This window comes from Symphalangus syndactylus, chromosome 14 (assembly GCF_028878055.3).
Source record: "Symphalangus syndactylus isolate Jambi chromosome 14, NHGRI_mSymSyn1-v2.1_pri, whole genome shotgun sequence".
In the NCBI taxonomy this organism is placed as follows: domain Eukaryota; kingdom Metazoa; phylum Chordata; class Mammalia; order Primates; family Hylobatidae; genus Symphalangus; species Symphalangus syndactylus.
The window spans coordinates 66364972-66390128 of NC_072436.2; the positions used below are offsets into that span (position 1 = coordinate 66364972).

At 59.7% G+C, this 25157-nt stretch overlaps 2 protein-coding genes across 13 annotated transcripts in view; one reads left to right on the forward strand and one right to left on the reverse strand.

Annotated features, from left to right (window-relative positions):
- On the forward strand, window positions 1-18995 carry LLGL1 (LLGL scribble cell polarity complex component 1). Of its 3 annotated transcripts, none has more exons than XM_055241355.2 (23): window positions 1-176; window positions 4362-4459; window positions 6953-7034; window positions 7130-7260; window positions 8246-8404; window positions 8481-8643; window positions 8737-8872; window positions 9117-9171; window positions 9307-9461; window positions 9557-9780; window positions 9940-10007; window positions 11078-11231; window positions 11306-11410; window positions 11954-12246; window positions 12542-12689; window positions 12930-13083; window positions 15049-15344; window positions 15897-16161; window positions 16331-16445; window positions 16612-16724; window positions 16951-17071; window positions 17186-17265; window positions 18037-18995. In XM_055241355.2, exons 1-22 carry the CDS (start codon window positions 96-98, stop codon window positions 17262-17264), a joined length of 3195 nt encoding a protein of 1064 aa, XP_055097330.1. In that variant the 5' UTR covers window positions 1-95; the 3' UTR covers window position 17265; window positions 18037-18995. The 3 variants fall into 3 exon arrangements, with proteins under 3 accessions (XP_055097330.1, XP_055097333.1, XP_055097332.1); XM_055241358.2 differs by having other exon boundaries at window positions 12-176; window positions 16618-16724; XM_055241357.2 differs by having other exon boundaries at window positions 12-176; window positions 12936-13083.
- FLII (FLII actin remodeling protein) overlaps window positions 18935-25157 on the reverse strand; it is a 14164-nt gene continuing 7941 nt past the window's right edge. For 6 of the 10 annotated variants that reach the window (XM_055241353.2, XM_055241352.2, XM_063617824.1 and 3 more), the window contains 17 exons: window positions 24910-25089; window positions 23431-23513; window positions 23232-23306; window positions 22896-22979; window positions 22646-22817; window positions 22028-22132; window positions 21756-21947; window positions 21262-21450; window positions 21025-21164; window positions 20706-20940; window positions 20420-20574; window positions 20274-20334; window positions 20040-20168; window positions 19848-19954; window positions 19659-19764; window positions 19462-19527; window positions 18935-19380 (listed from right to left, as the gene is read on the reverse strand). In XM_055241353.2, the coding sequence (XP_055097328.1) occupies window positions 19246-19380; window positions 19462-19527; window positions 19659-19764; window positions 19848-19954; window positions 20040-20168; window positions 20274-20334; window positions 20420-20574; window positions 20706-20940; window positions 21025-21164; window positions 21262-21450; window positions 21756-21947; window positions 22028-22132; window positions 22646-22817; window positions 22896-22979; window positions 23232-23306; window positions 23431-23513; window positions 24910-25089 (2214 nt within the window). In that variant the 3' untranslated portion in view covers window positions 18935-19245. Of the gene's footprint in view, window positions 19528-19658; window positions 19765-19847; window positions 19955-20039; window positions 20169-20273; window positions 20335-20419; window positions 20575-20705; window positions 20941-21024; window positions 21165-21261; window positions 21451-21755; window positions 21948-22027; window positions 22133-22645; window positions 22818-22895; window positions 22980-23231; window positions 23307-23430; window positions 23514-24909; window positions 25090-25157 lie in introns of all 10 variants that reach the window. The other 4 variants (XM_063617823.1, XM_063617821.1, XM_063617820.1 and 1 more) reach the window with 1 other exon arrangement.

Genomic DNA, 25157 nt, shown 5'->3' on the forward strand with positions numbered 1-25157 from the left:
CGGGCCGCCTGGGGCCCCGCCCGCGCCTCAGGACCGGCGGGGCCGCGCGGCGCATCCTGCGGGCGGCGGCGGTGGCGCCGGCAGTCGGGCGCAAGATGATGAAGTTTCGGTTCCGGCGGCAGGGTGCTGACCCGCAGCGCGAGAAGCTCAAGCAGGAGCTTTTCGCCTTCAACAAGGTGGGGCGGCGGCCCGGGCTCGGGCGGGAGGGGGCGGGACGGGGGCCCGGGCTGGGGGCCCGGGGTCGGAGCCACGTCGGGCCCAGGGGGCGGGGGCTGGCATGCAGCGCGGTGCGGGGCGGGGGCCGGGCCGGGCCGCGCACCCCCTCGGCGGGCCCCGCTCTGGCTCGGACTCTGGGTGGGTCTGGGTCTCCGGCCGACTTTCCGTGTCTGCTCCCCGAGTCTCTGCGGGCCGCTCTGGCCCTGGCTCTGCCAGTCTCTGTGTGTCTGGGTCTCTCTGTCTCTGAGACTCTTTGCCTGTCTCTGGGTCTCTGTCTCTCTTTCTCAGCCGCTGACCGGCTGTCTCGCCCCAGTTGTGCCTGTGTGTGTGGTGGGGGTGTCTCTGCCTCTGCCCCTTCCTATCTCTGCCTGTCTCCCTTTATCTCTCTGCCTCTCATTTCTCTTTCTGCCTCTGCGTCTCTGAGTCTTCTTTGCCTGTCTCTCCCTGCGTGTCTCTGTCTGTGTGGAGTCTCTCGACCTCTTCTCTGTCACTCACTCTCTGTCTCTTTATCCTTTTTCTTAGGGGCTCCATTGCGTCCCTGCTTGGCCCTTGGGACAGCCCTGGGCCCCGGTTTGTTTTGTGCTTTGGCACCCAGGAGGGCGAGAGAGTTAGTGGGAGTGAGGCAGCTGTCGGGGGTGCGGCTGGCAAATCCCTTCAAGGAGCCTCTCCTTCCTTCCCCCACTGCTCCAGGCTCTGCCTTGCCCTGCTCTGCCCTGCCTGGGGCTCCGAGTCCAGGGGACATGCCTGGCTGTGTACTACACTGCACTTCACATCGTGGGGCCTCAGTTTCCCTAGCTGTGAAATGAGGCTACTTTTCTCCATACTGCGGGCCCTGGCTCCCTCTGCCACATGGGCCAGCTGTGCTGCCTGTCTGCACCAAGGTGGAGTGAGGTGAAGGCTTTTCCTTCCTTTTCCCGGAGTGGGACATTAGGGGCCAGGGAAAGGGGCCTCCTCAGCCCCCGCCTCCCTCTGCACTGATGTTAGAGCAGGGCCTCAGCCCACTCCTGGCTCACTCCTCTGGGGGTGTTGGTTTTGTCCTCATTCTTACCCCAGAGCCCACTGATCGCAGAGCCTCTCAGTGCTCTTCGAAATTAGAGTTATCTTCAAAATACAGATGAGAAAATTGAGGTTCTGAGAGGGGTGACGGCTTGCCCAGAGTCACAGAGTGAGCTGCACCAATATCTTTCTTGAGTTCTTGTGTCAGTGGGGTTGGATTTTAGCCTTGAGGGGCAGGGATTTTTCCAAGGGGCTGCTGTGGTCCTGGGCCAGTGTTGTGCCAGGCGCCCTGGGCTGCCTTAAGGAGACCCTTGTCTTGGAGGAGGCTCTGGGACGGCTGGACCTGGAGTGGTGGAGGCGCTGGGATGTCTCAGGGTTTCCCTGCCTAGGTCTACAGTGGTTGCTGGTGAGAGCTGCCAGGACCCTCACACGGGGGCTGAGAACCTGCCAGGAACCTGAGAGGGGCCCAGAAGGGAAGCTGGTGCTCCGTGGTCCCCAGATGGCGCCTGTTTTCTGTGCCGGGGAGGCTATGAGGGTGAGGTGAAAGGAGAATGGCCCTTCAGGGAAAGGCAGCAACAAGCACAGGGCTAAATGTCACTTCTTTTTTGAAACGGGGTCTCACTCTCACCCAGGCTGGAGTGCAGTGGCACAATCACAGCCCACTGCAGCCTCACAACTCCCTGGCTCAGGTGATCCTCCCACCTCAGCCTCCTGAGTAGCTGGGACTACAGGCTCGTGTCACCATGCCCGGCTAGTTTTTGTATTTTTTGTAGAGATGGGGTTTCACCATGTTGCCCAGGCTGGTCTCGAACTCCTGGGTTCAAGCTATCTATCCATCCATGTTGGCTTCCCAAAGTGCTAGGAATACAGACATGAGCTGCCATGCCTGGCCTAAATGTCATTTCTTCAGCCAGTGAATTGGGGTGTGCAGTGAGGACTGGAGACAGATGGGGGTGAAGCTCAGCCCACTCTGGCTAGCCTTGGGGTGGCGGAAAGTAAGGGCCCTCCACTGAGGATGAAGCGTGGGCAGCAGTGGTGGAAAGTGGGGTGGTCTTGGGGAAGGGACTTAGTCACCTAAGTGGGTAATAGGTCATTGCTAGGGAATAGGCCCCGATTCCTGAGTTTGGGGGGTGGGAGACAGGTCAAGAGTGAGCAGGGACTTTTGACTCCGAGCCTTGGGTTCAAATCCCAGTCCAGCCTACACATCACCTGTGGAATGTGCCTTCTCTGTTAATACTGAGCCCCACTGTGTGTGAGGTCTCCAAGGTGCTGGGGACAACAGTAGTTACCAAAAAGGACAAATATCTCTTAACTCAGGTGGCTGATATACTCGTGCAGGAGAAAGTGAAAAGCCAAAACAAAAAAGTAAAATAGACTGTAGTTAGGATGGTAGCCAGTGCTGTGGATCAAATAAAACAGGGCTAGGGGGTGGGAGGTGTGGCCAGGGCAGCTGCTGCAGCCAGGGTGGCCTAGGGAGGCTTCTCTGAGGAGGTTACTCTCAAGCGACAGGAAGTGCTGGAGGAAGTGCATTCCAGGCAGAGGGGCAGTAGGTGCAAAGGCCCTGAGGCACAAGCCTCCCTTAGCTGGGAGCCCCAGGAGGATCCTGAGCAGGGGAGGGACAAGGATCTGGCTGTGGCTTTCATAGGATCCCTCTGGCCTCTGTGGGAACAGACTGTAGTGAGTACCAATCCAGGTGCGTGACGGTGGGGCCTGGAGCAGGGAGGGGGGTGACTTCTGTGTGTTTTGAAACTGAGTTGATGGGGCTCAGAAATGGACTGGATGTGGGGTATGAGGGAAGCAGATGCTGGACAGTACATGTAACCTCCTTTCCTGGTTTGTAAAGTGGGAAGGCTGCAGGGATTTGCGATGCAATGTCCCGTCTCTGGACCCTGGTTGTAGTGAGGGACTGGCTAGACAAGGTCAGGTGCAGCAAGGGCGTGGTATTATTGGTGGGAGAGAGAAGCCCCAGCCAAATCTCCAACTCTGTCCTTAGGTGGGCTTACTGTCCCAAGGGCCCAGATGAGAGACTGAGGCTTGGAGAGTACTGTGACTTGCCCAAGGCCAGACAGCTAGGCCATGACCAAACCAGCTGCCCAGAGGGCTCAGTCCCCACCTGGATGGGCGGAGGCAGGCAGGGAGGGAGGTTGGGGTTATAGGCTGGGAACTGGGGTTTCTTACAAATGTGCGTCTTCCTGAGGCAGTGGGTCAGGAATTACCAGTGGTAAAAGTGAAAAATAAATAACAACAACAACAAAATAAAAGGAGTTACCAGTGGCCCACGTGGGTGTCCGGCACACTGGTGTTCAGGATGGGGCTGGAGCTCAGCTGCGTAGGCTTCCCAGGGAGGGCACAGCCAGGCCAAAGACAGGAGACTGGTGCAGAAAGGGCGCGCTGTGAAAGGGGCAGGGGAGCGGGTAGGGAGCTGTTTCATCGACACTCTGGGCACACAAACCCCCTTAACACCGTGTCCGCTGCTGATGGGCATGGGAGTCATGTTGCCCAGCTGTTGGCCGGTGGGGAGGTGGGAAGATGCCTTCAGGGTCCAGGCAGAAAGCTACCTCTCTCTGGGCCTGTGTCTCCCTGTGTCTGGGAGGAGTCAAAAGCCTCTGCCTAGCTGATCCTGGGTGTTGTCCCTTGACCTCTGACCTCCACTCAGGCCTGTGTTTGGGGAGTGTCACAGACATCTTGCGGGACTCCTCCCCAAGCTTTAGTCTGTGCCTCTAAAAATGGGGTGCGGAGCAGGTGGGGCCTCGAGCAGGTGGGGCCTCGAGCAGGTGGGGCCTCGTCAGTGCCTGCACCTCTGTGAGCCTTTTTTCACCTGTTTGTTGCTGGAGCCTCCATGCAGTGGGGTCCACGTGAGCCTGTGTGCATTGAGGGGCACAGGGGCTTGGCAAAGGGCTGGCCTCTGTGGGCTATGCACGCGGTACAGTCATGGTGGAACCCAGGGGTTTAGCCACCTCCCCACCAACTGGAGGCATGATAACCCATTTCACAGTTGAGGACGCTGAGGCACAGAGCAAGTAGACCTGCCTCCTATCCCCAGTGTGTCAGCTGCAGACCCTGGAGGCTGCCTTGGGGTGGGCCTCAGGGTGGGCCACGGCAGAGGTACCTGGGAGTGCTTACCCCCAGCAGCCCTCCCCTCCTCGCAGACTGTGGAGCATGGCTTCCCCAATCAGCCCAGCGCCCTGGCCTTCGACCCCGAACTTCGCATCATGGCCATCGGCACCAGGTCTGGGGCTGTCAAGATGTATCCTTTGCAGGACAGGTGTTCAGGGTCTGTTCAGGACCACCTGTCTGTAGTTCCCTGTGCTCTGGGGTCCCAGTCTTGGCAGTGTCCAGCTCAAGAGGAGGACAGAGGTGCTCTGATGGGCAGTAGTGGGGGCTTCTGCGGGTGCTACAATAGGTACTGGGATCTTGGTGGAGGTTGGCGTGGCTTCTGTACCTGAGACAACTGTGCAGAGATGATGGGGTCCTTTTGCTGAGAGACTGGTGGTGGGGGGGTCAGTTTGCAGTAGCACAGCTGTCGCTTACTACATGTCAGCCAGCCAGTTACCTAGGTGACCCTGCCATCGTCCTAGCAACTCTGGGGAGGCCAGGCAGGGGGGCTGGGCTATGATACCCCTGGAGGGTGGCAGGTGGGCTGGGGACCCTGGTGAGCCGATGCACACATGTGTGAATGTGAAGACACATGTGTTCAGCCAAGGGGGCTGGGGGCAGTGCCAGGCTCGGCATGGTGAGCGCAGTACGGCCCCCACCTGGATCCTAGCTGCTGCACAATGGGCTGTGTGAGCCACACAAAGCGAGCATTTTCCCTGCAGGCCGGGGGTGGGGGTGGGGGCAGGCCGGTAGCTCAGTGTCTCCTTGCCGGCCCTGGAGAATCCCACCCCAACTGCTCTTGGGGAAGCTGAGGCGCCAGGGTCTGGCTGATGGCAGCCTGGTGAGGGGCGCTGACCCCTACCCCTCCTGTGTGGCCCTCTGGGTTTCAGTATCCTGGTTTCAGACATCAGTTCCCAGAAAATGTGTCAGTGCTGGGAAAGGGGAGGGTGTGGGATGGGGGTCTCCTCACCCCAGGGCTGGGGGCACTGGCCAGGCAAGGGTGGGACTCTGAGCCTGTGGTTTGTGAGCTCTTTGCCTACTCTGGGGAGTGTGGATGGGATGAGATGTCCCCTTCTCTCCCATGGCCCCAGCAGCACCTGTTGGTGAGTGTGGCAGTGCTCTGGGCCCCACAATGCTCCGCTGCCTGGCCTGCTGCTCCCACTCCTGTGGTGCTGCGCTGCGTCAGCACGTGTGTCCCTGCAGCCTTCAGGTGTCCCTCCTGTTTTGGGGTCTCCAGTGCACTTGTCCTCAGGCTCAAAAAGAACCTGAAGTGCAGATGAGGAAACTGAGCCTCAGAAAGGAGGCTGGAGCCCAGGGTCCTCTTCCCTTCTTCCCCTGACTGCCACTGCCTGGAGTCCCTTGGGTTGGGAAACTGAGGCTGGAGAGGGCCAGCCCTGGTCACTAGAAGCTGCCCCTCCCCCTGCCAGGCCGGCCCCATCTCCTTGACGACCCTGGTTCCCGCCCAGCTGCTCCTGTCCCCTCTTTTGTCCCTTCTTCGGGGTTTCTTGCCAGGCTCCTGTAGGGAATCTCAGCTCAAGCTCCAGGCAACAGCTCCTGTGTTGTCACCGGGGCAACGTTGCTGACTCCTCCCTGCACCCTCTGTCGTGGGGCCCTCTCAGGCCCTGCTGTCCACCATCAGCCCTGGAGTTGCCGGGACTCAGGCACTGGCACTGGGCACTTCAAGCAGGTCACCCACCCCCTCCAAGTCTCTGTGAGCTCATCTGTTAAATGGGCAGGCTGGGGTCTCTCCTCCCTCATGATGGAAGTTGTTGGCTGCCTGCTTTGGAGGGAGGTGGGGTTTTTTTTGTTTTGTTTTTTTGAGATAGAGTCTCGCTCTTTGTCGCCTAGGCTGGAGTGCAGTCGCACAATTTTGGCTCACTGCAACCTTTGCCTCCCGGGCTCAAGCAGTTCTCTGCCTCAGCCTCCCAAATAGCTGGGATTACAGGCGCCTGCCAGCATGCCCAGCTAATTTTTGCATTTTTAGTAGAGGTGAGGTTTCACCATCTTGGCCAGGCTGGTCCTCAACTCCTGAGGACCACCTGCCTCAACTCCTTGTGATCCACCTGCCTCAGCCTCCCAAAGTGCTGGGATTACAGGAGTGAGCCACCGCACTGGAGGAGGTGGGTTTTCTTACCCATAGCTGAAGTTTAGCCTGCAGCTGTGGGAAAAGGCAGCCTGGACTCTTCTGCCCCCTGGCTTTCTTGTCCAGGGCTGGCCTTGCACCTCTGGCCTGCCTGATCCCATCCGGCAAGGTGCAGCTCCCAGAGCCCATAGACACATGGAGCTGAAGTGGAGTGGCCTCACCAGGTTGAGGCCAAGCCTGCTGGGTGTGTTTATTCTCACTTGATCTGCAACAGCCCTGTAAGGTGGGAGTCACTGGCCCTATTTACAGGAAGTGAAGGTCCTATAGCAGCACCCGACTTGCAGGAGTGAGTGGAGCCTGCACACTGATCTTGGGGATACTGTAGGGGTGCAGAGTGGGAGCTTTAGGGAGGGGACCTCCGTTCTTCAGGGAGGACTCCTGGATGGTCAGGCCCATGCTGGGGCCCACTGGAATAGTCTGGGTTAAGGAGGAGCCTTGGGTGTCTCCCTCACTGTGGTTTGCTGGTCCATGCCTGTTTCCACCTTGACCTGCCACCCTCAGCTATGGTGCACCTGGCGTGGAGTTCACAGGCCTGCACCGGGATGCAGCCACCGTCACACAGATGCACTTCTTGCCCGGCCAGGTGAGCCTCTGCTTTCCACTGGCCAGCTCCCTGTGGCCCCCATATCTACTCACCCCGCTGGGCCAGCCTAGTTTTCATCTCTGCTCACACACCAGGGCCGCCTCCTGACCCTGCTTGATGACAGCAGCCTGCATCTCTGGGAGATTGTCCACCATAATGGCTGTGCCCACCTGGAAGAAGCACTCAGCTTCCAGCTGCCCAGCCGGCCCGGCTTTGATGGTGCCAGGTACTGGAGAACTTGGCTGGGGCCAGCCATCGGGCAGGGAGGATCTGGGGGAGGCTGTGGGAACCTGCTGTGCAAAGGCAGCATGGAGACGGGCAGCGGTTCAGGGCGGGATGCCTTGAGCTGGGCCTGGGTCCCAGGCTGCAGCTTTTCGACCCTGCTTTACTGAGGTATACTCTGTGAACTTTTCAGGTTAAATGGGAGGTTTGGGTTGAGTCCGTCGTGAGCAGGTAATTAATGTTGTGAGCAGCAGGAGGTACATGCATTATATGCCAAACTCCTAGGACCTGAGGCCTGGCACTACACTTACTGCAATGATGGGGGTGTCTGGGGGTTTGGGGCAGGGCCTAAGCCAGTTAGTAACAGCAAGGGTCCCCTGGCCTCTTCAGTTGTGGGTAGGAGACAGGCCTTTCTGTGCATAGGTGAAAGGGCAGGGTTGAGGGCAAGGAGGGTCCCATGGGCTGTGCTTGGTAAGGTGCTGGCAGCATGCCCCAGCTGAGTGAGAGTATGGGGCATCTCTCTCCCCAGCCCTGCCTGAAATAGCTGGAAAAGGGGAGTACCAACCCAGGGATGGATTCCTGATGCCTCCCAGCTTCTGCAGACAGGGGTATCTGGGGCCCTCCTGCGAAGTCAGGAGATGTCTGAGGGCTGGCAGCGGGATTCCTAGGAGGGGCTCAGCGGGGAGCTCCTGGTCCTGGCTTGGGCAATGCCCTCGTTCCTGCTGTCCTCTCCTGGTGGGTGGGAGGAGCTGGGAGCCCAGTCTGTAAGACCTAGGGACCCTATTTTTATCCATCTCCCTGCTGACATCCAGATGAATAATTGAGCGGGCTGATTATGACACATGCCTTCCTGGGGTGGCTCTGTAAGTAGGCCCTGGTGAGTGCTGTGGGGCCAGTGATGAGTTATCAGCAGTGGCCCAGCCCCTCACACTCCACCTCAGCAGGTGGATGGGCTGGGACCCTCACTCCCTTCCCCTTGTTCCCTGCAGTGCTCCGCTCAGCCTTACCCGAGTCACAGTGGTCCTGCTGGTGGCTGCCAGCGACATAGCAGCCCTGGGCACTGAGGGCAGCAGTGTCTTCTTCCTGGATGTTACCACCCTGACCCTGCTCGAGGGGCAGACGCTTGCCCCAGGCGAGGTTCTGCGCAAGTAAGAGGCCGGTGGGCTTCCCAGCACACACAGTGTGCCCGGGAGGTTCTGCTGGCTCACCTGCCTTCCTCCACAGCGTGCCAGATGACTACCGCTGTGGGAAGGCGCTGGGCCCCGTGGAGTCGCTCCAGGGACACCTGCGGGACCCCACGAAGATTCTCATTGGCTACAGCCGGGGCCTGCTGGTCATCTGGAACCAGGCCTCACAGTGTGTGGACCATGTCTTCCTGGGGAACCAGGTATGTGGGTGAGGCCTGTGTCCCCTCAGCCTGGGCCCCTTATGCATGCCCACCATGGCTCATGCCTGCCTGCCTGCCCCTGGTTGCCTGCAGCAGCTGGAGAGCCTATGCTGGGGGCGTGATAGCAGCACTGTGGTCAGCTCACACAGCGATGGCAGCTATGCTGTCTGGTCTGTGGATGCCGGCAGCTCCCCAACGCTGCAGCCCACGGTAGCCACCACACCTTACGGTGAGTGCTGGGGACGCCTTAGCCAGAGGATGGTGATGGGAGGGGGCGCCACTGAGCCAAGCCAAACTGGCTGAGGAGTGACTCCCCCGGGGGTGGGGGTGGTCTGGGGGCAGTGTGCCTCCCCCCTACTTCCCGGGGAGGTAGGAGGCAGCTGCAAGGTAGAGAGCAGTGGAGGGCAGAGCAGGAATGGCAGAATTGCTAAGAACCACCAGCGAGTCTGGTCTGACTCTGTCCCACCCCTCAGGCCCTTTTCCCTGCAAGGCCATTAACAAGATTCTGTGGCGGAACTGTGAATCCGGGTAGGTCGAGGGAGAGGGTGTCCGATGTGAGTTGGGTGTGGCTAGGGGGCTGGAAGGGTGGGCTCTCCCTGGGTTGTGCAGTATGTGCTCTGGACCCAGGTGGTTCATGGCTCACACACCTCCCTCCGCACACAGGGGCCACTTTATCATCTTCAGTGGTGGCATGCCCCGTGCCAGCTATGGTGACCGCCACTGTGTAAGTGTGCTTCGAGCCGAGACATTGGTGACGCTGGACTTCACCTCCCGCATCATCGACTTCTTCACAGTGCACAGCACACAGCCCGAGGATGGTGCGTGCCCTGCCATACCCTACCCTTTCCCAGCCCCACCTGGTGCCCTCTGCCACCTATGGCTGTGCTCACCCCATACTCCCTCCATCCCACAGAATTTGATGACCCCCAGGCCCTGGCTGTGCTGCTGGAAGAGGAGCTGGTGGTGCTGGACCTGCAGACTCCTGGCTGGCCAGCTGTGCCTGCCCCATACCTGGCCCCGCTGCACTCGTCTGCAATCACTTGCTCGGCCCACGTGGCCAATGTCCCCGCAAAGCTGTGGGCCCGCATCGTGAGCGCTGGCGAGCAGCAGAGCCCCCAGCCTGTCTCCAGTGCCTTGGTGTGTGCGGGGATCAGGGGGGTCTTACGGGGTGGAGTCTTGAGGAGAGGGAGAGTGTTTCATTTCTAGGCCTGGAGGTCAGCATGTGCCATGCTCGGAGTGAGAGGGAGAAGATGTTTGTCCTAACCTTGTGCACACATCTCTGCCACCCCCTCCCAGAGCTGGCCCATCACTGGGGGCCGAAACCTGGCCCAGGAGCCATCACAGCGAGGGCTGCTGCTGACGGGGTAGGTGTGCGTGCTTATGTGGGTGAGTGGGCCCCTTGCTGTTGGGGGAGAGCCCATCCTGGGCCTGGTGGGTGTAGAGGTGCCAGGAGACTCAGGCCTGGCCCCTGGTGGGACCAGGTAGTTCCTCCTCGCCCAAGGTGGATTGGAATGAAACCTCCCTGGACCTTGGTTCAAGGTGCTGCCCTGATCTGCCTTTTGGCCTGGAACTGAGCTCTACCAAGCCCCAGGGCTCCACCCGCCCAGTCTGCCTGCCCTGGGACTGGAAAATCTGGGCTGGCCCACGCTGAGCTGCCCAGGGAAGGTGCCAGAGAGCCCAGCCTGGGCCTGGCGGGCGCTGACGTGCCCGGTGACTCAGGCCTCAACTTCCTGCCCTGCCCCCACTCCCGCCTGTGCTGGGACCCTCAGCCCTCTGACTCTGGTGTGCCCTTCCCTGCTGAAGAGCTTGCTGTGGCTTTCAGGGCTGCTGGAGTGAGTCTCAGCCACCCCCACAGTCACACACCTCTCACGCCCTGGCTCTGGGCTTTCACCACCACCCGGGGCCCTGCTTGGGCTCTGCAGCTATGTCCCAAGGCTGCGCCCTAGATTTATCTACTCCTTCCCCTGCCCCCTCCCTGCTTCCTCCCGGCCTCTGCAGTCTTCCTGCTCCTCCACCTACATGGCTGCCTCGGGCCCCATGCAGCTCCTCCCCCGGGATGCCCCATGCTCTGTTCTGTGACTGCCTTGCTCTTGATCACCTCTGATGGCTGCTCCAGTGCAGGCAGAACCCCCATAGTCCTCTGTTCTCTACATGTCCCCCTTTGCCACCTCCTGTTAATCAGGGTGGTCATTTCCACCCTGTTTGGTTTAAAGGGCCAGGTGCATGTGGTGCATGTGGCGTGGCCTATAGCAGGTGCACAGTGCACCTGTGCTGTATACAGTAGGTGCCTATTGTTTTTTGTAACAATAGGATTCCGGTCAGTGTTTGGCATGTGCAGTAGGTGTTTAGTGAGTGGTCATCAGATGAGTGAATGGAGGGGTGTGCAAGCCTCCCAGAAACCCAGGGGTAGCCCTGACATCTGCCCTCCCTGCAGCCATGAGGATGGTACCGTGAGGTTCTGGGATGCCTCGGGTGTGGCGCTGCGGCCACTCTATAAGCTGAGCACAGCTGGCCTCTTCCAGACGGACTGTGAGCATGCTGACAGCCTGACCCAGGCTGCCGAGGACGACTGGCCACCCTTCCGCAAGGTGGGCCCCTCCCCTGGCCCTGATGAGCTGGTCCCGACCCTGCCTGGCCTCATTACTCCTTCCCATCCCTCTAGGTGGGCTGCTTTGATCCCTACAGTGACGATCCCCGGCTTGGCGTGCAGAAGGTTGCTCTCTGCAAGTACACAGCCCAGATGGTGGTGGCCGGCACTGCAGGCCAGGTAGGGCTGGGTGTCCCCCTGGGTTGGAGATGTCAGGGAGGGCTTTCTGGAAGAGATGAACTGGAGAGTCTGGTGGAAAGGGAGATGGACTGGCACAGGCAAAAGCCAAGGTGGGAATAGGGCTCTGGGTAGGGCTGGCTGGGGTGAGGACAGATGGGAAGTGGGCCTGTTGCTGGGGGAACCACAGTGTTGAGGGGCGGGAACTCATGTCAGTGCTGTGCTGCGGCACTCACACCGACATACAGGAGGTGCTCATTGTGTCCTTATTGCTAAATGGGAGATAGAGGCTCGGGGTAAGGGTAGACACTTTGCCCGCAGAGGGCAGGGACTAGTGTGTCTTGGTCACCACTGTGTTCCTTGTGCTCAGCGAGGGCCTTGGTATACAGTAGGCATTGAGTGAGTGCTTGTTTAGCTGATGAACTGAAGACAGTCCTAGAACTACCTTGGTGGTGGCTGGGGCTGCTTCAGAGGCTACAGACTTAGTGGGGCCCAGGGCAGCCCCTCCCCTGCGCTGAAGCTCCCCCTGCCTGGCTGTGGGCTCAGGTGCTGGTACTGGAGCTTAGTGATGTGCCGGTGGAGCAGGCGGTCAGCGTGGCCATCATAGACCTCCTCCAGGACCGCGAGGGCTTCACGTGGAAGGGCCACGAGCGGCTGAGCCCACGCACGGTGCCGCTGCCCTGGCCTGCTGGCTTCCAGCCCCGTGTCCTGGTGCAGTGCCTGCCGCCAGCTGCTGTAACCGCTGTCACACTCCACACCGAGTGGAGCCTCGTGGCTTTTGGCACCAGTCATGGCTTTGGCCTCTTCGACTACCAGCGCAAGAGCCCTGTGCTGGCCAGGTGTGTGGGGTGAGGGCGGCTGGGCAGCTGGAGCCCCCAGCGAGATGGGGTCTGGGCTTCCGTTTCCACCTCTAGTGTTTGGTGTGGCAAAGGCCCCACTAACCTCCACTGCCCCATAAGAAATAACCTGGCAGCTCCAAGAAGGACATTCTCAGCACCACCTGCAGCTGGGTCCACAGGACTGTGCCAGAGGGGCTGTGACTCCCTGACCTGGGTGCCTCTACAGGCCAGCAGGAGTGTGGTGGCTGCTCCAGGAGGCTGCTCCATAGCACGACTGGACCCTGTCTGCCCCCAGGTGCACTCTTCACCCCAACGACTCCCTGGCCATGGAGGGGCCGCTCTCCCGGGTGAAGTCTCTCAAGAAGTCGCTGCGCCAGTCTTTCCGGCGCATTCGCAAGAGTCGTGTCTCGGGCAAGAAGCGGGCTGCTAATGCCAGCAGCAAGGTGAGCTGGGGTGGGCTGCACAGGAGCTGTGCCTGTGTCCCATGCCTTGGCCTGGCCCTGGCCTGGGACCCCTGGGGCCTGGTTAGCTCAGTGCTCCTCCCTCGGCAGCCCCTGGGCCCTCCAGAGGGATGGATGAGCTGAGCTGGGTGGTGGAGGAATGGTAACAGAACGTAGGGCACAAAGCAGGATGAAGCCACTGGGGCGCTAAGGAGATGGTGTTCAGGAGCCCCCACCTGGCAGTTGCAGGAAGCCAATGCACAGCTGGCTGAGCAGGCCTGCCCCCACGATGTGGAGATGACGCCCGTGCAGCGCCGCATTGAACCCCGCTCTGCCGATGACTCCTTGTCAGGCGTCGTGCGTTGCCTATACTTTGCCGACACATTCCTTCGAGATGGTAAGGCAGGGTCAGGGACGGGGCAAGGGTTGGGAAGGCTGCCCTCAGGTGGCCACCTGGGAGATGGGTGGTGGCAGGGGAGGTGGTGGGACTGCACCTTCCAGGAGGTGGCTGGGCACAGTGACTCAAGCCTGTGATCCCAGCATTTTGGGAGGCCGAGGCGGGCGGATCACCTGAGGTCAGGAGTTTGAGACCCACCAGGCCAACATTTGGTGAAACCTTGTCTCTACTAAACATACAAAAAATAGCCAGGCATGGTGGTGGGCGCCTGTAATCCCAGCTCTTTGGGAGGCTGAGGCAGGAGAATTGCTTGAACATGGGAGGCGGAGGTCGTGGTGAACCGAGATCGCACCACTGCACTCCAGCCTGTGCAACAGAGTGAGACCGTCTCAGAAAAAAACCCTTACCATCCAGCTCCCCCAGGGGGACTGCCGGGTCACCTCCAGTCTCCCTGAGGGAGCTGGATGGTAAGGGATTTTTGAGTGAGCTGGGTGGGCCTCTCAGATCTGAGCCAGGAGAAGGGAGGTTGAGGCCTGGTGGATGACAGGGGCACCAGCCAGTGCCCAGGCCCCGAGCCGGGCATGTGTGTGGGCAGCTGCCCAGCCACTTGGCTGGAGTGGAGCAGGTGAGGGTCGAGGTGTGTGGCTCAGGGAGGTACTGCTGCTGGCCAGAGGCTGAGGACCTGGCTTTGATTCTCAGTGGCCTGGGAGCCCTGGGAAGGTCCTGGGTTTGTTGATTGAGTCACTGATTGATTTTGAACTTGTACAATGGGAGAATTTCAAACATACACAAAAATAGAGAGGTGCAAAGTTGTCCCACATACCTCACATGCCTGCCACCAGCCATGTGCCCCTGCAGAGTCTGCCCCCCTCCCCCACACTCTTTGCTGTTTTTTTTGCCGGGGTATTTTAAACGAAAACCCAGACACAAGTACTTCAGCGTGTTCCTGACAGATGTCACTGACAGCCACTGCTCACATCATGCCCTGTAGAACCGATGTGAATTCCGGAGTGTCATCTGCTTGGTCTACGAGCTCAGCTTTCTGATGCCATTTATTTGTTGACGGTCATTTGTGCAGTGGATTTTCCCACTGTCTGGATGTGGCGGGTGCAGCTAGAGGCGGGGGTTTCTTTGGCTTTTTGTTTTTTTGACTACAAAGACCCAGAAGAGGACAGCCTGGGGTTTTTAACTTGTTCCACTGGCCTGAGAAGGCTGATGGGTTCATGTTCATGGCCGGCTGGGGTTCCTGTTGGGCATGTTTTGAGTTGTGCAGACACTTCCTGCCTCAGGATCCATCGGGTCATCAGGGAGCAGGTCGTGAGTCTGCTCTTGCTTCTGCTGGGCTGGGCTCCGATTCTCCACTAGAGCTTGTCCCCCAGAGGTTTAGTTCACACAGGCAAAGCAGGATCGATGGATGGGCGTCCTAGGTGTCCCCAGGCTTGGTGGCTTCCTCTGGCTGCCACGTAGGGAACACACTGAAGACAATGGGGGTGAAGCAGGGCTGAGACAAGGCACACCTGTCAACAGGACTAGCAAGGGGACACGGGGGTGGAGACAGGAGTCGGGGTCTTGTGGGGCTTGGGGCCTGAGTGATGCTAGGATGGAGCTGCGTTTACTGAGATGGGGGCTGAGGGTGCAGTGGGATGGAGCTGGAGGGCTCAGGGTCTGGTTTGGGTGCCCATCAGCATCCTGTGCAGATGTGCTACAACTGTTTGGGCCTCTGCAGGAGGGCTGCATCCTGGGCTCCGACTGCAGTCAGCAGCATAGAGCTGGGGTCTCAGGCCTTGAGGCTGGAGGTCACCAGGGAGGCATGGGACAGGAGGGAACCAGCCCTGAGTCCCAGAGTGTCATAGTTAGGAAGCAGGGGTACAAGAGAGGCAGGGAGGGACCTGCAGTCTGTGGGAAGACCACAGGGGAGATGCCTGGCCCACAGGGAGCACCCTCCTACGCACTCGTTTTCTGCAGGGGCCCACCACGGGCCCACCATGTGGGCTGGCACCAACTCAGGCTCCGTGTTCGCCTATGCGCTGGAGGTGCCAGCAGCAGCAGTGGGTGGTGAGAAGCGGCCTGAGCAAGCGGTGGAGGCCGTGCTGGGCAAGGAGGTGCAGCTGATGCACCGGGCGCCTGTGGTGGCCATTGCTGTGTTGGACGGGCGTGGCCGCCCACTGCCTGAGCCCTACGAGGCCTCACGGGACCTGGCGCAAGCACCTGACATGCAGGGTGGTCACGCTGTGCTCATTGCATCTGAGGAGCAGTTCAAGGTGAGCCACTGTGGGCTGTGGGGGACTCCCCTCCCGGCCCCAACCTCATGGGCACCACTGAACCCTCTAGAAACCCTTCCTGCCTGTGTCCCCCACTGTTGGGACCCTAATTCCCTTGCACCCCAGAAAACACTCCCAGCCAGCAGAGAACTCCTACCCAAGAACTCTGATGCCCCCTCAGCCTGCTGAGTTCCCCTGGGAGGGCAGAAATCTCTCTGTGCCCCACAAGGCTCCTGTACCCTGCCCAGACCCCTGAGCCCAGTCCCCAGGGGCTCTGCCTCGAAAGAACTCTAGGTTTGGTGGGGACACCAGCCCCATAACCTTGGCACTCTGATTGATTTTGTCACAGATCGAGAGGGGGCCTGGGAGGTTTCTGGAGTACGGTGTGAAGTCTGGAGTTTAGTGGGGCAGCCAGGTGTACAGGCAGGGGAGGCCACATAGCATGCAGCTGGGCTTTGTGGTGGGGGCTGGTGGGTCAGCAGCCATGAGGGTGAGGGGCCCTGGGGATGAGGACAGGGCCAGGCTTTGTGCTCACCGGCCATCTGCTGTCAGGTGTTCACACTGCCCAAGGTGAGCGCGAAGACCAAGTTCAAGCTGACGGCCCATGAGGGCTGTCGTGTGCGCAAGGTGGCACTGGCCACGTTTGCCAGTGTGGCCTGCGAGGACTATGCTGAGACCTGCCTGGCATGCCTCACCAACCTGGGTGACGTCCACGTCTTCTCGGTGCCTGGCCTGCGGCCCCAGGTGCACTACTCCTGCATCCGGAAGGAGGACATCAGCGGCATAGCTTCGTGCGTCTTTACGCGCCATGGCCAAGGTGAGGCGGGGCAGAGGCCGAGGAGGCCTTCCTCAGGCAAACGAGCTGAGCGGGGCCAGTACTGCTTGGGAGCAGGAAGGGCACTCTGGATGGGCACAGGCCCAGGCCACGGAGGAGCTGTGGTTGGTGGCATCTCCTAACTGCACTCCTCATTCTTCTGCCCACCCAGGCTTTTACCTGATATCCCCGTCAGAATTTGAACGCTTCTCCCTAAGTGCCCGGAACATCACAGAGCCGCTGTGCTCTCTGGACATTAACTGGCCCCGTGATGCCACCCAGGCCAGGTGTGTGGAGGGGCAGCCCCTAGCCTGGGGGACCTGTGACCAGGGCCAGGTCTCATCCCACCCCCGAGATCTGCCTTCCCTGGGCTTGGGAGTGGGAGGGCAAGGATCTAGCGTGCCAGCCTCAAGTCATCCACCTGTGGTCCCCATCATGGCCCCATCTCTGCAGTTACAGGATCCGAGAGTCACCCAAGCTGAGCCAGGCTAACGGGACCCCAAGCATCCTGCTGGCCCCACAGAGCCTTGATGGAAGCCCTGATCCAGCCCACAGCAAGGGACCTGGTGAGGGGGGCATGAAAGGGGTCCAGACCCTGGCCCCACAAGGCCAGGACTATGGGAGTCAGGACTCACATAGCTCGGATCGGGGAGGCTTCTGTAGGAGATGGGTGGTTGTGTGCTCATTGGTGCCACCCCTCACCATGGGCTGCCTTTGGGTCTGTGTCCCTAGGCCCCCAGGTGCAGAGGGTGCTAAGGGTCCTGGTAGGGGCTGATCACTTGCTCCCTGCAGACACCCCAGAGCCACCTGAGGCTGCACTCTCACCCATGTCCATCGACTCAGCCACCAGTGCTGACACCACGCTGGACATGACAGGGGACGTCACAGTGGACGATGTGAAGGATTTCCTGGGGTGAGGCTGGTGGGCAGGTCCACAGGAGGGGCTGCCTTGTCCCCTAGGTCTCCCTCCCCAGGGCTGCCAGGGGCTCCCCAGCCCCCACCCCTGAGCACCATCCCCATCTCGCAGCTCCTCGGAGGAGTCGGAGAAGAACCTGAGGAACCTGGCAGAAGACGAGGCCCATGCCTGTGCCATCCTGATCAAATGAGGTGCTGCAGGGGTGGGGCCCTGGTCCTCACCACTGGCAACGTCCACCCTCTTCAGCCCCTGTCTGGGTACCACTTGGCCCTGGTCTTCCACCTGAGACCCTGGCAGGCCCATGTGATGGGGGCACTCTCTGAAACCTGGCTGCCTTCCATGGAGTGCCTTAATTGGGGACTTCTGGGGCTCACACAGACACCAGTGTCATGGTTGGGTATTAGAAAAGCAGGGCCAGCTCCTCAGCCCTTGCATGTGACAGGTGGTGGTTAGGACAAGACCAGATTAAACCACTTAGAGGTGGCAGTAGTTTGGGGCTTGGGAGCTGGTTTGGCCAGCCTATTTCATAGATGAGATCACTGAGGTGCACGAGGTCAGGTCTCATCGGTTGGGCCCAGCAAGTGGCTGACTTACCCCTGCCTGAGTCTGTGTGGATCCTCACCTAGATCTGGGACCCATAGATTTGCCCAGCGCATTTGCTGCCTCGTACTCCCAGCCACCTGACTGTAGGCCATAGCCAGCCTCACCCCGCACGGGACATGGACACCTCCCAGCTCTTTGTCTGGTGCCTCTCCCTGGCCTCAGTGGGGCATATGCGGCCTAGCGCTTGGATACCCACCTGGAGACTCAGCAAGCCCATCTCAGGCGGTCACTGAAGGGCCATGCCTGCCCTGCAGAGGAGACAGTGGCAGCACCTGTGTGGTCTGGCTGCTGTGGCAATCCATCTGCCGTCTTTTGCCCTCCCTCACCTTCTGCTGATACCTCTTCTCTCCCTCTCCCAGGAAGGCCAGAACTATCCCGACCTCCACCTGCCCTGCTCGGAGCTGGAGTGCTGGATCCCTGGCACCTGCCTGGCCCCTTAACACAGAACCACGCCTGCTAACCTGTAGGCTCCACTGGGACCTGCTGTCCTGTCCCGCCTGACCCTGGGCCCTGCAGCAGCACCAGCCCCAGGGTGTGGGCCTGGGACCTGGGCCAGAACTGAGCCCTCCTCCAGGCATTTGGCTGCCCTGGGGGCCCGCTGCCTAGGGAGGAGGACAGGTGGGGCCCAGCACCTGTGCCACCTCCCCCTCCACACACCATCCTTCCCTCTCATTTTGCAAAGAGTATTTTTCTTTTTCTTTTTTTTTTTTTTTTTGAGACGGAGTCTTGCTCTGTCGCCCAGGCTGGAGTGCAGTGGCCCCATCTCTGCTCACTGCAAGCTCTGCCTCCCACGTTCATGCCATTCTCCTGCCTCAGCCTCCCGAGTAGCTGGGACTATAGGCGCCCGCCACCAGGCCCAGCTAATTATTTTTTTTGTATTTTTAGTAGAGATGGGGTTTCACTGTGTTAGCCAGGATGGTCTCGATCTCCTGACCTCATGATCCGCCCACCTCGGCCTCCCAAAGTGCTGGGCTCACAGGCGTGAGCCACCACGCCCAGCCCTGTAAAGAGTATTTTTCTAGCGCCTGGGCTGGACAGTTAGTTGTTTCTAAAACTATTTTGGTACCTGCTCCTGGGCCAGTCCCCAGCCTGTCATGAGTGTGTGTGTGGGCACGAATGTGACTGGGAGCTCTGCTGGGCACCCACAACTGGGGCCTAGTCAGGTGTGTGTGTCGGGGGGGTGGGGGGGTCAAGATGAGTTTCCCTGTAGATTGTACCTTGGGGTTTTTTTCTGTCATTTTGTTAAAATTAGCACCATTTTAATATTAAAAATACTGATTTTTAATATTGAAAATAAAAGCATTTAATATCTCTTAAAGGGCAGCCACATCTGCTTTATCCCTGGCGGAAGAGTGAGGGGGCTTCACACTGCGGAGGGAGTTGGATTTCCCAGACCCCTGAGGGCACCTGTCAGGGTCATCCCCATTGGTGCTGCTTGAGGCTACTGGGGACTGTGGCACCGGACGTGGCTGGAGCAGGCGTTGTCACCTGAGTACATTCTTTGCTAGCAGACAGTGGATGAGGCCCCTTCCTCTTCCTCACCAAGCCTGGGGCTGTGCCAGCCTGTCTTAGGCCAGGGCCTTGCGGAAGGCGCTCCAGGCATGGAAGCAGCGGGTAAAGGCGTGCTGCTCGTTGCCCTTGCGGACCAGGCGCAGCCGGCGCGGCCGCTCATGTTCCTTGGACCGCATGTGCTGGATATACACCTGGCAAGGGGACAGCGAGCCTTGGGTGATGACCCTGCTCTGCCCACAGGCCCACCTCGGCCCTCCCTCCACCCAGCTCACCTGGCAGGCCTTCAGGCTCAGCTTGATCTCCACCTGGCTAGTCTGGGTCCCCACCCACATGTAGACCTGTGGAGGCAGCAGGGGAGATACGGTCGCATGGGTGCCTGGGAACACCCCCTTGCTCCTGGCCCGAGAATTCCCATTTATAAGTCTATGGGCGCCTCCTCGGATGGGCAGGGCCAGTGGCAGCATCCCACCTCTTGGCCGTTGTCTAGCAACATGATGTCATCATCTGCCAGGTCATCTTGGCAAAAGTCGGAGCATTTCTCAGTCACTGCGAAGTAGCCCTTCTCATTGGAGCACCTGGGAATCAAGGGTCAAGGTGAGGCCGGAGGTCATAAGCAGCAGTGCCAGGACTGAGGGGAGGGTCGGGGCCCTGGCCTCACCGGAAGAGCCGTGTGTGCTTCATGTACTCGGCATCGTCGTCATAGGGCTTCTGTGCCCCAATGCCCACCCAGAAGAAGTTCTCAGGCTCCTCGCCTTCGTTGATAACCTGCGGGAAAGGCCAGTTCAGCCCAGGGCCCCTGCCTGCCCTGGCTCCCCTCTGTGCCCGCCTGCCCGCCCACCCGCCTCCTGACCTGCTTGCTGTAGGAGGTGTCAAACATGGTGTTCAGGATGTCTTCTGCCAACTTGGCTTCATCAGGGTCTGATGCCCGGCCCACCCAGGCATACACGATGCCCTGGTTGTCCTCACTCTCAAAGGGAACCTGGGGAGTATGCAGGGGTGGGGGTGGGGGTGTTCGCAGCTGACTCAGCCCCCAAACACCCCACCCCTTGGTCCACGGAGTTCTGGCTCACACCCACAACCCCACCTTGAGGATGAAGCAGAACTCAGAGTTGAGGAGGCTGGAGTCGGTGTTGATCTGGATGCACCTGTGGAAGGGATGGGGCATCAGCAAGGAGTCAGGCCTGGCTCCCTGACCCCTGCTCGCCACTGTGTCCTCCCCCAGCCAGGCACCGGGTGCAGAGGGCGCTGCCGTTGGTGCGGATCTGGTAGAGGCTCGGCTGCTGGGCGCCCTGGACCGCCTTCCTCTTGCCCCGGTGGATGATGAACTTCCTCTTGAAATGGGACAAGAACTTGGGGTTCTCCTGCTGCTGCGTCATGCGTACCACCTGGGGATGTGGAAGTGTTAGGGGCAGCTCCCTGGACCCCCAACTGCCCCTCGGGAGCCTAACCTTCGTTGGGTCTGGGCCCCACCACACCCCTCCGCCTGGCCTCGGGCTCTCGGGGCTGCCAGGCACACCTCCAGCTTCCCAGGGAAGAGGCTCTCGAACTTCTTCTGCAGGCTGAAGGTGAAGGTGAGCCAGCCCATGTTGGAGGCTTCACGGCCTTGCCAGAAGTACACGATGCACTGGAAGTCCTCCTCCGGCTGCTTCTCCTCTGCCTCAGCTGTTGCCTCCTCGCCTTCTTTGCCCTCGGCCTTCTCCTCCTTGTCTTCCTTCTTTTCCTCCTCCTCGTACTCCACGGGCACCCAGTACCTGCCGGGTTGGAGGGTTGTTAGCAGGGGCTCGAGCCCCCAACACCAGGGGAGGGACCTGGGGAAGGGAGTGCTGAGGCGGCACCTGCAGAGGAAGACGTAGCAGTCCTGCGTGTAGAAGTGGCCAAACTCCTCTTCCGGCAGCCGCGCAAACTTCTTGCCCTCCAGCACGAAACCCTCCATGCCGTCTAGGTCTTCGTTCCACTCCTCCATCAGCTGCTCCGCCTGCGGGTGGCAAGGACCCGCCCCGCGGCAGGTCTGAGCGCGCTCTGCGCATAGGCCCCGCCCTCGGCCCGCCACCCGGCCCCGGCCCTGCCCCCACCTCAGCCAGCAACATGGGCGGCTGCCGCGGCAAGAAAAGCGCAGTGAGGTCAGCCTTCATCTGGTCTTTCTTCTCGGCGTCGCGTTTCACCTTCCCGGAGAGACCCGGGCTCTGCAGCACGGCCTCCGCGTTGCGCGTGTAGTCCACCGTCAACACATCGTCCCAATTCTTGAACTTGGCCTTGAACACCTGTCAGGGAGGCCATCAACTAGCCATGAGAGGTGCTGCATGGTTAAGGTTAGAGTTGGACGAAGTAGCCCCAGGCTTGAGGCGGGACCCAAGGGAGATCTAGGGCGGGGCTTGGGAGGCAGGGCCTTGGCCACGGAGGTAGGAATAGGAGGGACAGCTTGCAGAGGGGGCGGGGCCTGAGCAGAGTCAGCAAAGAGGAGGTGGGTTTGGGCCCAGCTCTGTAGGGAGGTAGTGGAACCACAGGGGTCAGGGCATGTCAGGGTGCGAAGGATCCTGGGGAGGGGCCTCCGAAGCTGCAAGCGCACCTGCGCCTCGGTGCCCTCGAGGCTGCGGCTGACCGTGGCATGGCGTGGCCGGTGCAGCATCCCGCACAGCTCCTGACCCAGCTTGAGGGCGGCAGCGCGCACCAGGCGCGGGGACTTGCGGCCGAGCCAGATGAACACGTCGGACCAGCAGTCCAGAATGTACACACAGCGCGTGTCCAGCAGACTCTGCAGCTGCGGACCGGGAGTCTGGAGGTCAAAGCCCAGCCAACGGGGAGGGATCTGGCCCCGCGCCCTCCTCCTGCATCTCTTACCAGCCGCATTCTTGGCATCAGCTCCACCTTGGGACGCTGCTTATGTTCCACGGAGAGCTTGTAGTTGATCTGTGGCAGCTCCAGGTAGCCCAAGCCCAGGCCCACCTGGCAGGAAGGATGAGCATGGCAGGGAAGGGGTCTGGAGACAGGAACCTCACCCACACAGCCCTCTGCTCTGGAACCAGCCCTGCCCTGCAGCATGGTTCACTGACTGCTTCTGTTTCCCCCTCCCCTTCAAGGTCTTTTTAGAGAGATCCTTTCAGAAGGGCTTTTAAATGGTGTTTTCCCTGACTGCCCTCTCCAGGCCCTTCACGCCATTTCTAATTAACTTGTCCCTTTCCTGTTCACAAGAATCTGGATAATTGAGCCAAGGTTCCCAGCCCTGGCACTAGGTGCTTCTGTCTCCCCTACGGCCCCACCATCCTGGAAAGACTCCTAGCTACTTCTCAAAAGCAGCCTCCGGACCTTTGCTCATACTGTTCCTTGTCCAGAAGGTGGCACCCTCCCCCCACCAAAGTCGAGATGGACCCCACAGCCAACTACATCGGTGTGTAGCCCATTCCCCCAGTCGGTGGGTGAACTTGGGAGGCCAAGGTGGGCCTCAGCAGCAGGGCTCACCTTGTACAGCTTGGGCTGGGGCGGCCAGAAGTCATCAGGCACGTGCTTCTTGATCTCAGAGGGCTCCCCACCCAGTGCCTCCCAGAACTCTGGGAGCTCCTGGCCCTGCACCAGCAGTGTGATCTCGGCCTTCCCTTTCCGCTCATTCTTGTTAATTTTCTCTGCAAAGAGCCTGACAGCAGGATGCAAAGTCATGAGCGAGGCTCGCACCCCTTTCCTTCACACAAAAGACCCCACGGTGTCCTCGTACCTGGCCTTGGTGGTGCTGCTCAGTGTGGCCTGGGCCCCCCGCCACACGTAGATGTCTAGCCCTCGGTCCAGCAGGAAAACAAACCTGGACAGTAAGGGGCAGGAAGGAGCTCTGATGGGGCATGAGGCAATGGTCACCCCATGCTCCTGACCCCACCAAAAAAATCCCTCACTATGGGGTTTCTGGGTAAGCCTCAGGGACCCCCCCACCAAGCTCATGGGCAAGAGTTAAAGGGGTTGCTAGAGGGCCTCCTCTTCTAAGGGGCCCACACCTGCCCCCACTGGTGGGGAGGAGGCTAAGGGTGAAGCACCCCCACCTCACATTGTTGGGGATCACCTTGGGTCCAGAGAGGCCCCCTTGAGAGGCACAGGCTCCAACTTGATGTTCTTTTTCCCATATACACGATACATCCTGGGCGCAGGGCAAGAGTGGCTCAGTGTAGGCACCAAGGGCCTAACTTAGCCCCAACACCCTCCCCTCCACCCCTTGCCAGCAGACTCCAGGTCCATGCCCCCCACTGCCCACACGCCCTCACCTGGTGACGTAGTGCGTGTCTTCCACAGTGTAGAAGCCACTGGCTGTTCCACCCTCAATGTAGGAGATGTCATTGTCAAACACCTGTGTGTGTGAGGGTGTGGTTCTTCATCACTGAGCTGCCCCCTCCCCCAACAACCACTGCCCCTCAGGTTGGGTACAGAGTTGAGTACAGGTGAATTGAGTGCTACAAATCTATGATGCCTGTAATCCCAGCACCTCAGGAGTCCAAGGTGGGTGGACCCCCTGAGGTCAGGAGTTGGAGACCAGCCTGACCAACATGGAGAAAACCTGTCTCTACTAAAAATACATAAATTAGCCAGGCGTGGTGGTGCATGCCTGTAATCCCAGCTACTCGGGAGGCTGAGGCAGGAGAATCGCTTGAACCTGAGAGGTGGAGGTTGCAGTGAGCCGAGATCCCGCCACTGTACTCCAGCCTGAGCAACAACAGCAAAATTCTGTCTTAAAAAAAAAAAAAATCTGGCTGGGCACGGTGGCTCACGCCTGTAATCTTAGCACTTTGGGAGGCCAAGGTGGGTGGATCACCTAAGGTCAGGAGTTCAAGATCAGCCTGGCCAACATGGCAAAACCCCATCACTACTAAAAAAATACAAAAATTAGCTAGGCGTGGTGGCACATGCCTGTAATCCCAGCTGCTTGGGAGGCCGAGGCAGGAGAATCGCTTGAACCCTGGGGGCGGAGGTTGCAGTGAGCCAAGATTGTGCCACTGCACTCCAGCCTGGGCAACAAAGCGAGTCTGTCTAAAAATAAAACATACACATCTGTGCCTATAAACATACACACATCGGGGTGTTGGGATGTATGAAAAATACGGACGCGTTCACCCACGTGTGTAAAGATGCCAGCAGCATGTTTAGATGCACGCATATCAGGGTATACAAGCAAATGGGTTCATGGAAGAGTGGAAACCTGGGTGAATGTGGGTTAATAAAACTCGGGGGGGGGGGTGTGTGCATAAACTCCACGTGTGTGTACATGCGAACATATGTCTGGGTGTAACCAGCTGGCAGCTAACACTGCTCAGTAATTTATTCAAGACTGGACTCTGGTCCCGCCCTTGGCCCCACCTCCTTGGCATCCAGGTGTGTCCTAGCCTCCTAATAACAGGTTTTGGCCCTGCCTCCTCACTGCTCTTGGCAACACCCCTTCCACCCTACTCTCAGCTCCCCTATGTCAGCCCACTGGTCTAGCTCCCGTGCCCAGCCTGTACCCTTATCCTTGCCCAGCTGAATTCTGCCCCGTGTTCCAGAACTCTCCTTTGCTGACCTAGGCTTTGGCCACCTTAGACCTCACCCTGCGGTCTGCCTTAGGTCCCGCACAGTATCGTTGATCCGCCCCATTTAACCCCAGTTCCCTGCCTGCCCACCTGTTCTGTCTACCTGCCTTGGGCCCACTGCCCCTGCACCAGAGTTCCCTGGGTCCCTCACTCTGCCCACCCCCAATTTTAACGGGCTGGCACCTGCAGGAACTCCTCGCTCTCATCGCCCATCTCCTCCCGGACAGTGCGGCACTCAGCACCTAGGTAGTTGCGCAAGTTGACAGCGTGGATGGCAGAGCAAGCTTTCTTGTCGAGTGTGGCCTCCCCACCAATCCAGTAGTAGATCTCCCAGTTGAGGGAGCCGCTGTCATCCAGAAAGGTCTGGAAGCCAAGGCACCGGCCACATCAGCCTTCATCCTGGCCTTCCGGTCATCCCGGAGACGCCACTA